Here is a 14,723-nt window from a genome sequence, read left to right on the forward strand (position 1 = left end):
AGCATGCCAAAGTGGAAACTTAAAACTTTGTTCAGCAGATTTTTGGAAGTAATGTTTCAGAGCAGGTTAGTTCTATGTGATGAGTGTCTCTGTTCTAGATGTTCATCCTTAGTACTGGCAAAGTGAGCTTCAATTGTATTGGTGCACAAGAATCATATACATTGACCCAAAATATGTATACATTCCAAATTAGCTCTTGCAAGAACCTGAAGAAAGCAGCTTTTTGAAAAGAGTATGATTTTTCTCATGGATAGATTCCAGCTCTTTCATATTCATTTTGTGATGTTGGCATTTTGTCAAAGTCATATGTGTGTAGCATTTTGTTTATAAATAAATCTTGAATAGTTGCTGATGAAATGAAGTGAACTAACAGTGTGATGCTTTCCATTATCTCATCTATGTAGTAGGCGCCCAACAGATTTATTTGCAAGCAATTTACCCCAATCAAAATTAAGTGTTCGGCTGTAACTGTACTCATTCAGTGATGCAAGATGTAATGGTGAAAATTTTCAATAATATACAAGGGAAGCAGCTTTTCGATCAGAACTCAGACAAATCGAATGTGAAATAAGTGTTGGAAAAAGCTTAAACACGTGTGCTGCTTTTGTGAGGTGCCCATGATGGGAGGATTCTCAACAAATTAAAAACCTCCAACTGAGAAAACCACACTCAGTACAACGCTTGAGCAAGTCAAACTGTTTGTTAGATTGTTCTGTTTCTTGCATTTTAATGATAACTCTGACTGCTGTGCACGTATTTCAGAGCACAAAGAATTAGCTCAGTGGACTTTTTGGGAGACAGAAGCATTGGAATAAGACAAATCGTATCCACTTTTGTTAAACAGATTGTAAATCAAAAATAGATCAAATGTTTTTAAATCAGCCTGTTCAGAGGTATCATGATACACAGCTGGAGTAGGTGGGACTTGAACCTGCGCCTCTTAGCCCATTCGGCTATTCAGCTCAACATGTCTGCTTTGCCATTCAATCATGGCTGATCTATTTCTCAATTCTTCATTCTCCTGCTGTCTCCTAGCAACTCTTGATCCCCTTACCAATCAAGAATCTATCTATCTCAGTCTTAAATATATTCAATGACTTGGCCTCCACAGAGTTCTGTGGCAAGGGGTTCCACAGATTTGCTGAAGAAATTTCTCTATATCTGGATTCTAAAGGGCTGTCCTTTCACTCTGTGGTTGTGCCCTTGGACCGTAATCTCTCCTATTAGTGCAAACATTTTCTCCAATCCAGTCTATCTAGACCTCTCAGTACTCTGTAAGTTTCAATCAGAATTCCAACCTCATCTTTCTAAACCCCATCAAGTACAGACCCAGTGTCCTCAACCATTCCTCCTATCACACACCATTCATTCCCTGGATCATTCTTACAAGCTGCTTCTGTGCCCTCTCCAATGTCAGCACATCCTTCCTTAGATACAGGGCCCAAAACTGCTCACAACATTCCAAATATGGTCTGACCAGAGCCTTATATAATCTCAGTAGCACACCCCTGATCTTGTATTCCAACTCTCTACAAATGAATGCTAACATTTCATTTGCCTTCCTAACTGCCAAATTAACCTGCCTCTTGACTTTAACAGAATCCTGAACCAGGTTACCCAAGTCCCTTTTTGTTTCAGATTTCCAAAACCTTTCCCTGTTTAGAAAATAGTCCGTGCCTCTATTCTTTCTAACAAAGTGCATGACCTCTCACTTATCCACATTGCATCCCATCTGTCACTTCTTTGCCCATTCTCCGAGCCTGTTGAAATCCTTATGCAGCAGTGCCCCCCCCACCCCTACTTCCTCAACACTACCTGTTCCTCAATCTATCTTTGTATCATCTGCAAATTTAACAATGCTATCAGTTCCTTCATCTCGATCATTAATGTATAACCTCAATAGTTGTGCTCCCAACACTGATCCCTGTGGAGTTCCACTAGTTACTAGCTGCAAACAAGACTCCTGTATTCTTATTCTCTGCTTTTTGCCAGTCAGCCAATCCTCTATCCATACCAATACTTTTTCCATAACCCTATGGACGTTTTCTTATTTGGCAGCTTCCTGTGCACCACTTTGTCAGAGCCCTTCTGGAATTCCAATTATATCATGTCCATTCCTTTGTCTAACTTCCTCATTACTTCCTAAAAGAATACTAACACAATAGTCAGGCATGCCCTCCCTTTGACGAAAATGTGCTGATTCGGCTCTATTTCATGATGCACTTCCAGGTATTCAGTATTCTCATCTGTAATAATGGACTTTAAAATCTGCTGAACAACTGAGGTCAGGCTATCCAGGCAATTGTTTCCTATCTTCTGCCTCCCTCACATTTTAAACAGAGATGGTACATCAGCCATTTTCCAATCTTCTGGGACTCTGCCTGACTCCACTGATTCATGATACACTACCACCAATACCTCCACAATGTCCTCAACTATTTCCTTTAGAACTCTAGGTTATGGTTCATTTGGCCCAAGTGATTTATCTATCTTCAGATCTCTCAACGCCTTCTTCTTAGTGATGACCACTACATGCACCTGTCTCTTGACTCTCTTAAAGTTGTGGTATGCCACTGGTGTTTTCACAGTGAAGACTGATGCAAAGTACCGATTCAGTTCCTCTGCCATTTCTTTGTTCAGCATTACTACTTCTCCAGCCTTATTTTCCACTGGTCCAAAGTCAACTGTTGTCTCTTTCATATCTTCTGGATTTCAAATAGTCTTGCAGTTTTCTTTTATATTACTAGTTAGCTTACCCTCATATTTCATCTCTTCTCCCTTAATGCTTTTTTCAGTTATCCTCAGCTGGCTTTTAAAAGTTTCCCAATCCTCTCACTTCCACTAATCTTCACCACATTTTCTTCTGTTTTTATGCTGTCAATGGCTTCCCTTGTCAGTCATAATTGCCTCGTCCTCCTCTTATGTTTCTTCTTCCTAAGGATGAATTTCTGCTGTGCCTCCCAAATTCACCCAGAAACTTCTACCATTGCTGTATGACTGTCATCCCCATTGGGCTCCCCTTCCAATCAGCTTTCGCCATCTCCTCCCTCGTGTCTTTGTAGTTACCATTACTCAATTTTAACACATCTGATTCAGCTTCAGGCTCTCATACTGCAAGGTGAAATCTATAATATTATGGTCACTGATCCTTGGGGTTCCTTCACCTCACAATCAAACCTGCCTCATTACACATCACCAAATCCAGATTTGCCTGTTCCCTTATCTACAGCAAGCTGCTCTTTTAAAAAAAAAACATCTTGGAAACATTGCATGGACTTTTTTTTTCTTATGATTCACTGATTTTCCCAGTCTATCTGCATATTGAAGTCCCCCATGATTACTGTAGTGGTGTCTTTTTTGTATCTCTTTTCTATTACCCGATATATATTCTTTCCCACATCCTGACTACTGCTAGGAAGCTTGTACCCAACTCCTATTGGAGTCATTTTTTTCCTTTGTGGTCCTCAGTTCCACTCACATAGGTTCTGAGCATTCTAGCTTTATATCACTTCTTGCTTTTGATTTAATTTCATTTCTTACCAACAAGGCAATTCCAGCCTCTCTGCCTATCCTTTCAACAGGATGTGTAACCTTGGATATTTAACTCCCAGCCCTGATCCCTTTGCAGCCACATCTCTGTGACACTCACAACATTGTAGCCATCGATTTTAATCTGTGCTCCAAGCTCAGTTACTTTGTTTCATACACTGCATGTATTTCTGAACAACACCCTCAATCCTGTGTTGATTGTCCCCCCCCCCCCCCCCCCCACTTCTCCTCATTGTCACCTTATCTGCTCTGCCTGAAGTTAGATTCCTGACCCTTTCCATACCCTCTGTCATATTTCTTGCTCTGGAAACTTTAATATCATCTGCTGAGCCCTCCCTCCCTATACGTTTTTTTCCATAATTCTCCATGCAATTGAACCCACAGCCCCTACTGTTAAATTTAAAGCCCGATCCACAACCCTAGTTATGTGATTCTGGTCCCAGCATAAGCTAGGTGGAACCCATCCCATCGGAATAGCTCCCTCTTTCCCTAGTACTGATGCTAATCTCTCATGAATTTGAACCCATTTCTCTCATACCAATATTTGAGCTCCACACTTATCTCATTAAACTCGTTGACCCTGTGCCAATTTGCTTGTGGCTCAGGTTGTAATCAAGAAATTATTACCTTTTTGGTTCTGATTTTTAATTTAGTCCTTGGCCACCCATATCCCCTCAGCAGAACCTCTTTCCTCATTCTACATTTATCACTGGTACCTACATGGATCATGACAACTGGATCTTTCCCCTCCCACTCCTCTGCACCGCGGATGAGATATCCTGAACCCAGATGCCAGGCAGGCAACATAGCCTTCTCAATCCTGGCAACAGACAACAGTGTCTATTCCCCTGACTATACTATCTTAGATTACAACTACATTTCGCTTTTCTCCCCCCTCATGAACGGTTCCCTGTACCACGGTTCTATGGCCAGGTTGTTCATCCTCCCTACAGCCCCCTGCTCTTATCCAGACTGGCAGCAAGAATTTCAAACCTATTAGAGAAGCTGGGGCTCCTTCAGCACTACCTCCTGGATTCCGCTACCTGCCTTGCTTATAATCACACCCTCCTGTCACTGACACTGACTGAATTTGAAGTAGTTAATCTAAGGAGTGTGACTGCCTCCTGAAATACAACATCCAGGTAACTTTCGCACTCCCTAATGTGTTGCAGTTTTCAAAACTCAGACTCCAGCTCATCAATTTTGAGTCGGAGTTCCTCGACCAACAAATACCTAGAGATGTGGTCCACAATGGGGTCTACCAGCTCCCACATCATGCATGTACAATACATCTCCTGGGCCAGGGTCTTTATTTTGATTACTTTGTTCTCAATTTGATTTTTAAACAATTTACACAGATCTTTTAGTTTGTAGCTTGTAAATATTTCTCCTATTGCCCTCCAATCTGAAACTAACCTATAGTAACATTTTGTAAAATGTCAAATTAAGTAGTATTACCAACAAATTAACCTAATATAATGTTTTTCTTTAATGTCACTCTTTGTTTTGTCCTGAGCATCAATTTATCCTGTAAAAAGGCTTTATAAACTATGAACCAAAAAAGTAAGCAAAAAAGCACATCTTCCCTCTGTACTGAATTTCCATGTTCCTTCCAACTTCCCCTAGCTATGTACTCACTCGGGCTGTGTCTCATTCTGAGTGTGAACTGTCAACCCTACCCATGCAAAGCCAACTGCGGGGACACTGCCACTGCACAAGAGCCCCCTTCAAGAGCATGCTAATCCACATGGATAGAAAGTCAAAACATGCACAGTATTAAATGAAAAGTGTCAGGTGAATCTGAGAAAGCTTTGATTACAGGGAAATTGTGAAATAAAGATTTCCATGTGTCAGATGCCTTGAGTCCTTAAGTATAATCCAAGCATAGAGAGCCTATTAACTGCAGTCCTTTCAGAAAACCCTAAGCATCTGGCAGAGGGTGTGTAGATATACATCTACAGGAGCATAGATGCTCTGAAAAATCCTTTGACTCCACAGATGAAAGGGATTAATTGGAGATGAGAAAGCAAGATGATGAGACAGCAAGGCATTAATGATTAAAGAGAAGTGCATAAATGAGAAAAGGTGCAAAATTAAACTGAAACGGTATTGATCTGAAACATTAGCTCAGTTTCCTTCCACAAATGCTGTAAGAACTGACTTCCAGCAATTCCTGTTTTTATTAAAGGCAGGGTGGGAAGGGTGGAACAAACAGAAATGTAGAAAGTGGAACAGGAGTGGGCATAGGCCATTTGGCCCATCAGACCAGCTCTGCTTTCAACATGATCATGGCTGATTCTCTACCTGAAGGTAAAATTCCCACTCTCTCATGAATCCCCTTAATACTTTTAGCCTCCCAAAATGTATTTATTTCTTTAATATATTCAGCAACTTGACCTCCACAGTCTTCTGTGTAGAGAACTTCATAGGTTCACCACCATCTGGATAAAACAATTTCTCCTCGTCTCATTCTAAAATAGCCTAGCACATTACCTGAGACCATGACTCCTCATTCTGCATTCCTCCCATCTCACCACCACACTCCCTCCCCCCAACTAGCTAGGGGACACATCACCCCTGCGTCCAATAGGCCCAGACTCATAAGAGTTTTATATGCTTCAGTGAGAACCCTCTTCATTCTACTAAACTCCAGTGAATACAGGCCCATTCGACACAATATCTCCTCATACGACAGTCAGATTGCATTTTCTTCATTGAATGGCAAGTCTCTTTTCTTGGCTAAACAGACCAAAGCTGCACACAGTATTCCAGGTGTAGTCTCACCAAATCCTTGCATTGCTGCAGTAAGACTTCTTAGTCTTTTTATTCAAACCTGCTTGCAATGAAGGCCCAATATGTCATTTGACTTCCAAACAGCTTCCTGCATCTGCTGTGTATCTAGTATATGAGTGCTCCCAGATCCCATTGTGGATCAACATTTCTTAAATCCATCATAACTTATGTAACACTCTGCTGTTCTGCTTTTCCCACTAAAGTGCACAACTTCATATTTATCCACATTGCAATGCATCTGCCAAACATTTACCTACTCACTGGACTTTTTTGAATTTGCCCTGAAGCATTTTTCATATCCTTCTCAGTACTCACAATACAGCTAGATCTGTGTTATAAAAGAAACAGTAAGCATATCACAAAGATAAAAATGTTATAGAGGAGAAGAAACACACAGCAAAAGATTGTGTGCAGATGGGGAAACTTGCATTCATGGAAAATGCCAAAAGATATCTGGGAAAGGAAAATGGAAGAAGAGGTTGGAGTGCAATGGATAAAAGTGAGAGACAACAAAGCTACATATGAGATGCAATTGAAAAAGAGTGGTTAACATAGTCGAGAGTCAGTAGAGTAGAAAGTAAAAGAAAGTTAAACTTAATGATTGACTTTCTATGGCTTTCGGGAGTAAGAACAACAAAGATCACCACATCCTCTGAGTGAAACTGTTTCTCCACATCATGGTGCCAAATGGCTTGCCTTTTATTCTGAAACTGTGCGCCTTAGTTCCAGACCCCACAAACAGCAGGAACATCCTTTCTCCTCATAGGACAGTAATCAATCTGCAATATGGTGAATCTCCACACTGCATTCCCACTGTGACAAGTATGTAATTCTTTAGGCAAAGCAACTAGAAAGAACAGCACACAATACTCCAGCTGCAGTCTCTCCAGCATTCTAGACAATTGAAGCCAGACTTCTTTTCTCCTGTACTCAACTCCTCTTGCTATAAAGGATAGCATACTGTTTGATTTCCATATTTCTTGCTATACTTACAATGCTAGCTTTCAGTGAGTTATGAACAAAGACACCTCAGGTCCTTTTGAGCATCAACGTTTTTCCAATTTCTTACCATTTACTAAATACACTGAATTTTTGTTCCCCCAAAGTGGTTAACCTCTCAATTATACATATTATATTCAATGCGCCACATTATTCCTCACTCACTCAACCTGTCTAAATTCCATTCAGTGTCTTTGCATCCTCCTCATAACCAACATTCCCAAGTTTTGGATCATCTGAAAACTTAGAAATATTTTGATTGCTCCTCACATGCAAAACACTGATATGGATATTGTACAGATGGAGCCCAAGCACTGATCCTGTGATATCTCACTGATCACATCCTTCTAACTTCAGAATAACTCATTTATTTTCCACTCTCTGCTTTCTGCCTGTTAACCAATTTTCTAAATAACTGCAGTATGAGTTTGAGAACAAGGAATTTAGGGAATTTAGATGAAAACAGTTGTTTGGATCAGCCAGTCTGTAAAATGATTTAAGCTGAGAAGCAAGTCTGATGAAGGCCTTTTTGTTCTGTGTGTGTGTTAAGGCTATAAACATATCTCCCTCATTTAAACACTGGTGATTGATACGGATATTTCAGACAATACTTCAAAACAACTGTCTGTATTCATGGAAGCAAGTTCTTGGGACTGGGCCCAGCTATTGGACATCTGGTAGAAGCTGTTGGACTGGACAGTAATGTAATTACCAACAAATTAAATGGACCAAAACCAGGCACTACTTTTGCAACACGCAACCATAACAAGAGACAAAATGTAAATTTTTTAAAAATTTGAAAAGGACCACACCAATGCAATGTGTAGGGTGGTGTTGTCAGCCATGCTGAAGACATGGTCAGTGACCTCTTTACATGTAGATCACCTGCATCGGACCTGTTCACAGGGCTACTAAGCAAGTAGCACTGAGGATGTACTATTGCTTAGAGAATTAATAAAGATTTACTGCATTTAATGTGACAGTACCCAATTTGTTGTGTGCCAATGATACCCAGAATAAAGGCAAGAAATGTCTTACAGAGGTTGACATTGAGGAGTTAACAAAAGGTATTAAAGAAATGGTGAATGTAATTCATAAATATTCTGTCTTTGTCTTCACTCTCAAGTTTATAGAGTCATAGAGGTGTACAGCATGGAAACAGACACTTCGGTCCAACCTGTCCATGCCGACCAGATATCTCAACCCAATCTAGTCCCACCTGCCAGCACCCAGCCCATGTCCCTCCAAACCCTTCCTATTCATATACCCATCCAAATGCCTTTTGAATGTTGCAATTGTACCAGCCTCCACCACTTCCTCTGGAAGCTTATTCCATACATTTACCACCCTCTGCGTGAAAAAGTTACCCCTTAGGTCTCTTTTATATCTTTCCCCCCTCATCCTAAACCTATACTCTCTAGTTTTGGACTCCCCCACCCCAGGGAAAACACTTTCTCTTTTTATCCTATCTATGCCCTTCATAATTTTGTAAACTTCTATAAGGTCACCCCTCAGCCTCTGACGCTCCAGAGAAAACAGCCCCAGCCTGTTCAGCCTCTCCCTAAAGCTCAAATCCTCCAACCCTGGCAACATCCTTGTAAATTTTTTCTGAACCCTTTCAAGTTTCACAACGTCTTTCCAATAGGAAGGAGACCAGAATTGCACGCAATATTCCAACAGTGGCCTAACCAATGTCCTATACAGCCGCAACATGACCTCCCAACTCCTGTACTCAATATTCTAACCAATAAAAGAAAGCATACCAAATGCCTACTTCACTATCCTATCTACCTGTGACTCCACTTTCACGTTGCTATGAACCTGCACTCTTTGTTTATACTAAACATTTCAGCAACACCTGTAAAACTGGAGGCTGATAGAAGAGGAAATGTTAATCGCTAGGAAAGTGATATTGTGCAAACTGATGGAGTAGTTGGTTGATAAGTTCTCGGTCCTGGCAAACTTCAAGCCAGGGTCTTAAAACAGGTCCTAATGAGGCAATACTGATTTCATATTAGTTTTCCAAAATTCATTGGATTTTAGAAAGGTTCCATTGGACTGGAAAAACACAAAATATGACCCCTTTTTTCAAGATGGGAGGAGAAAACCAAAAAGCATTGTTTGACACCTATCATGAGGAAATTGTTAAATTTGATCTTTAAAAAGTTTGTAACGGAGCTTTGGAAAAGCTCAAAGCAATCGGGAAGAGTCAGCACAGTTGTGTTAAAAGGGAATTATGTTTAACTAATTTATTAAAGCTGTTTGAAGGAGTAACATACACTGCTGAGAAAGGAGAACCTGTAGATTTACTATATTTGGATTTCCAGCAAGCATTTGATAAGGTGCCACATCAAAGCTTTTATAACAAGTAAAAGGTCACATTGTAGGAGATTACCTATTTGCCTGATGGCTTACAGGAAACATGTATAAACATGCATAAATGGACCTTTTACAGATTGTTAGGATGCGACAGGTAGGGACTCCAGGAATGCATCCCTCAACTTTTTACAATTTATGTCAATGGCTTAGATGAAGGGATTGAAGGCAAGGCAGTTAGATTTGCAGGTGACACAAAAGTAGGTCAGAAAGTATATGATGAAGATGACATAACATGGTTGCAGATGTTATGACTGGTTAAGTGGGTGGATAAAAATTTGGCAGATAATGTGAAGATGCTCACTTTGGCGTGAAGAATTAAAAAGCAGATTATTACTGAACTAGAGAATCGTTGTAGAATTCTGACATGCAGAGGATCCTGGTTCCAGTGCATGAGTCACAAAAAGTTAGTATGCAGATAGAGCACATGATCACAAAGGTTAATGGGATGTTTTCCTTTGTTATGAGAGATACCGAACATAAGATGTTATACTTTAGTAATACAGGCTATTGTATCTCAAATATTATATAGGATTTTGGTCTCATTATTTAAGGACAGCAGTGCTTTGGAAGCAGCTCAATGGAGATTTACTAGATTGACACCTGGAATAAGCAACATCATAAATAATGGTTAAACAGGCTGGCATTGTTTGTATCAGGAGTTCAGAAGAGTGAGGAGTGATTGGCTAAAGTTTAAAAGATCCCGAATGGTCCTGACAAGGTGAACTTGGAAATGAAGTTTCCTCATGTGGTGAATCCAGTATTACGGGACACCCTTCTGTACCTGAGTACTTTTACTTAAGAAAACTTAAGGCAATGTTTGATTCATTGGCTTGATTATAAGGTTATTGGGTGTAGATGGGAATGTGAAATACAGAATGAAAACTAACAGTCATGATTGTCCTGAGAGCAGAATGGACTTAAAAACTTGGATACTGGATTAGTGGTGCTGGAAAAGCACAGCAGTTCAGGCAGCATCCGAGGAGCAGTAAAATCGACGTTTCAGGCAAAAGCCCTTCATCAGGAATACAGGCAGAGAGCCTGAAGGGTAGAGAGTTGGATAGCCTACTGTTGCTCCTAACTTGTTACTTTCGTGTATGCAAGAATCTTTAAACCAGGAAAGAGTTTTCACAAAGTCTAATGAGATGACAGATTATTCTCAATGCATAGGGCCTCAAAGTATGGTTCAATGTACCTCACAGTATGTTCTGGGTGGTACCACATCGTCAAGTAAAAATCTTACTGACTGCACTCTCTCACTTCACACCCCAACAGAAGGCAAATTTATTCAGATACCTGTTAGTATTGTCTGCGGAAGCACATCTTCCACTGTATGACTCCCACAATGTCTCTGAGCTTCAAAGCCATGCCCTAATCTTGTGCTACCACATCCGTTCCTCAAACCTCTCAAGTTACTCCCCCCACCCTGTCCCTCCTACAACCCCACCGACTCAAGCCTCATGATACCACCCTCTTTGTTCTCGCCCACTTCCTTAAGCCACCAACACCATTCCCCGGTCTTGCCTTATCCAATTCCTCTAGCCTCATACTAACCCTCTTCCTCCCCCCGAACTCTTGTAACCGCCTCCCCAGATCTTGTGCACGTTCCCTCAGTCCAGGCTTGTCCTGCAATGAGCTGAAGGCAATCCCTCTGTAATAAGGTGGCTGTGCATTGGCTCGAATGAATATTGTGCGTCCAGTCGAGGTGTATGGACAGACTGAACCTCAAACACGAACGCGTCTCGGCCACTCGTCTTCATTTGATGCAACTGGTTCGACCTTTCCCGTTACTGTATAAACACAGGATATGACAACCTCTGCAGAATGGAACTGCGGCAGACCTCACCAATCATTCTTTATTTTTTCCCTACCCGCTTCGGCGTGCAAGGATCGTACCTTCGTGACTGACAGTTGGAATGGAACTGATTCTATAGCCCGTTTTCTTACTCTTTAAAGTGCAGGGAACACACATTGCCACCAATACCACTTAGACCAGCTAAAGGGACCGTTCACACACAGCCTGTGCGGTCAGAACCACGTAAAGTAAAAGACACAGTAACATCATTCACCCAACTTGTCCTGGTCCTTTTCCTATATTTTGCAGGTATGCAATAGGCAGGTTACCAGTTCATACTTGGTTTATTGGTCCATTACACTGAACGTAGGGGACTTGCCAAAACAACTCTTCAATGCATTCAGTATCTCTTCGCTGCAAGTTATGCAAATCCGTAGAATACCGATTCAATTGGCCCTTTACCCAACTGCTTTCATTTCTGACTGTTTTATCCATTTTTAAAAAAATTATCCAGTCAACCTGGGTAACGTAGCACATCCAATCTTGGATAATGACAGTCTGTAGCGTAACACGTAACTTGCAGATAAAATTGCTGCATTCTTCAAACGTTTGGACAAGTGCAAATGACAACTGCTAAACACACGATGCAATGATTTTACAGCAAACAGTAATCGGCCTGGGCGCTCTGAAAATGTATTTGCGAATCCTGGGTTACCGGATACGGTTAACGCACATCAGTAAAACAGTGATTCTAATGTGTTTACGATCTACTCAAAATTTCACTGTCTTTATTTTAGCAGAAAAGCGAACAAACAGGATTGTCTTACCTATGTGAATGATGGAATCACTAGCTACCCTGTCGGGATATAAGATCCAAGAGATGGATACAATCAGAGCGGCCAAAACTTCCATTTCCTTTAATCAGTCAACTGGAGACCGCAGGAACATTGAACATGGAACACATAACGTAAATACAAAACCTGGCGATCCAATCTCCCTCCGACTTAAATAAAACATCTGGGGTGACACTGCTGATTTGTTGCCAGCGGCGGGAAAATACGTTTCTGGAACTTTACGGACTTTGTTTTATTGAAGAAAACAGCAGCGTGTCTCTCCAATCCACGCTTCAAGAAAAAGTGACTCCAAGGTAAACTACAGCAAAAGAGATGCGGGATTCAGCGGGAATTGCTCCTTCCCCGGCCGCTGATGGTCATGATCTGGCAAAGAGCTGTATCTCACCGTCAGTGGCAGCTACCGATTCGGTGTCTGTCAGGAGCAGAAAACCCATGACAGCCAAATGCAAAGCCAAAAGCTGAGCAGACAAACCAGTGAAATTGTACAATCTCCAACTGCAGCGCTTTTGCGGAGCCCCCTTTCCTGTCTGTCGCTTGGATTTCAGTTAATGCTGGGAAGTCCCTTCCCTGAGAAAAGGCAGCAGAGGGACAAGTCACCTCGATCTCTCCTGAATTAATTGTCTTGGAACGAAGCTTTAAAAGCGGTCAAAAAAAAACCATGAGACGCCAGACAAATCGGGTCTACGCAGCCACTAGCGGCAATAAATGGGAATACGTTCAATTTGCGTAAATAGCGAAACTGACGTTATGCAGCATTCTCTGAAGCAGGACATGCAGGAATATGTGTGTGTGTGTGTGTGTTGGTCGAAAACTCGACACGGATTGTTAGCACTATTCCGAGCGCGCATGATGAAGGAAGCTCAAATCCCCTCAGTGATTCACTCGTTCGGATGGGCACTAATCCCCTGAAGCCTTTTTTTCTCTGATGAAGGCGATTTGATGTATCCTCCTACTTGGATGGAGTTGCAGTTTGAGCTGAAAGAGGCGGGAATGGTAACCGCGGCACAGAGCTAAGTATGGCCATCCCGACGTGAGGGGGGTGGGGCAGCTTAGTCAAAGCGAGCAACAAACTTGGCAAGAATGTGGGCAATGAACATTGGGGATAGAAGCAATTGGCTGTTTAGTCCGAGTTTGCCAAGACGTCACGGGAAAGCACTGTTTTGTGAGATGTCAGCTCCTTCCCTCCCAGTCTGCGGTTGGCCGGTGCGAACCTGTAATTCTCAAAGTGGATGGATCCACTAACTCATGAAAGAAGACATTGTCGAATTCAACTGGCTTTTTTCTTTCTTCTCCCGGCGGCAACGTTCGAGGAAAAAGCAATTTAGCTGTCGTTAGCCACCACCACCAACCAACTTTGTTTAAATAAACACCGGAAGAACTGCGAGTGCTGTTAAATCATAACCAAACACAGGAATTGCTGGGAAAACTCATCAGGTCAAGGCAGCATTCTGTGGAGAGAAATCCGAGTTAACTGCTGAGCTTTTCCAGCAATTTCTGTATTTGTTTCCACTTCGGGCAATGCAAAAATGACCAGCAGATGTCCATGTCCACTGATATCCTGCAGGGTCTGCTTTTACAATCTGTCCGATTTGTTTCACAACTCCAAGTGGTTGGAGAGATGGATTCCCATTCAGGGTGCGTGCATCTGGTCAGAATGTTCTTATATTGCCACTTGTTGAGCTTGAGCCAAGAAACTCGTACCCACACGCTGTCTATTTAACACCAGAGATCTGCATTCCCTCAGCCTGGTCACAGAAAGGAACTGGCATTCCATGTTGCTCCGGGTTGTAAGTGTCAATCCTTCTGTAACTCAGAAACTGAAGAGAGCAAAACATTGAAATGTGAGCAGGGCAGTACCACAGCTGGGGGGAGGAGGAGAGGTGCTTGATAAGGTGATGAATTGATTCTGACAGCCGCATTTATGAGATAAAAGAGTTGGGGGCTAAAGATTTAAACATAGCCAATACGAAAAATGGCCAAGGGAGGCAAGGAATGCGAGCGCTCTTGGATGGTGCAAAGGAATTCGTGCCGGAGACTATGCAGTGAGAGTGACGACACTAAAAAAGGAGAGGGAGAATGTGACATTGTAATTCGGAATGAACAAAATGAGACGTTTTAGAAACACTGACTTTTTTTGTCAATAGCAAAAGAGGAAAAAAAGTAGAGAAGTTTGGAACTAAAAAGACAAATTTGATAATGCAACTTGATTTTTTGGGGTTTAATATTGATATCATTATACAATGCTTGACGTAAATAGGAAGCCATTGTCGTTAAATGGCGCGGTACAACTGAATTGTTTACACTAATGGCCCACCTTGACCCTGAGAAGGGCCTGCTTGTTTGAAAAGATGAATTGT

At 41.6% G+C, this 14,723-nt stretch overlaps 1 protein-coding gene across 1 annotated transcript in view; it reads right to left on the reverse strand.

The window, feature by feature from the left end:
- LOC132823558 (glutamate receptor ionotropic, delta-2-like) overlaps positions 1-12,890 on the reverse strand; it is a 536,033-nt gene extending 523,143 nt beyond the window's left edge. The window contains exon 1 of the mRNA XM_060837503.1: positions 12,340-12,890. Coding sequence (XP_060693486.1) covers positions 12,340-12,424 — 85 coding nt within the window. The 5' untranslated portion in view covers positions 12,425-12,890. The remainder of the gene's footprint in view (positions 1-12,339) is intronic.
- Between the last annotated feature and the right edge of the window lie 1,833 nt (positions 12,891-14,723).

This window comes from Hemiscyllium ocellatum, chromosome 16, assembly GCF_020745735.1.
Source record: "Hemiscyllium ocellatum isolate sHemOce1 chromosome 16, sHemOce1.pat.X.cur, whole genome shotgun sequence".
NCBI lineage: Eukaryota > Metazoa > Chordata > Chondrichthyes > Orectolobiformes > Hemiscylliidae > Hemiscyllium > Hemiscyllium ocellatum.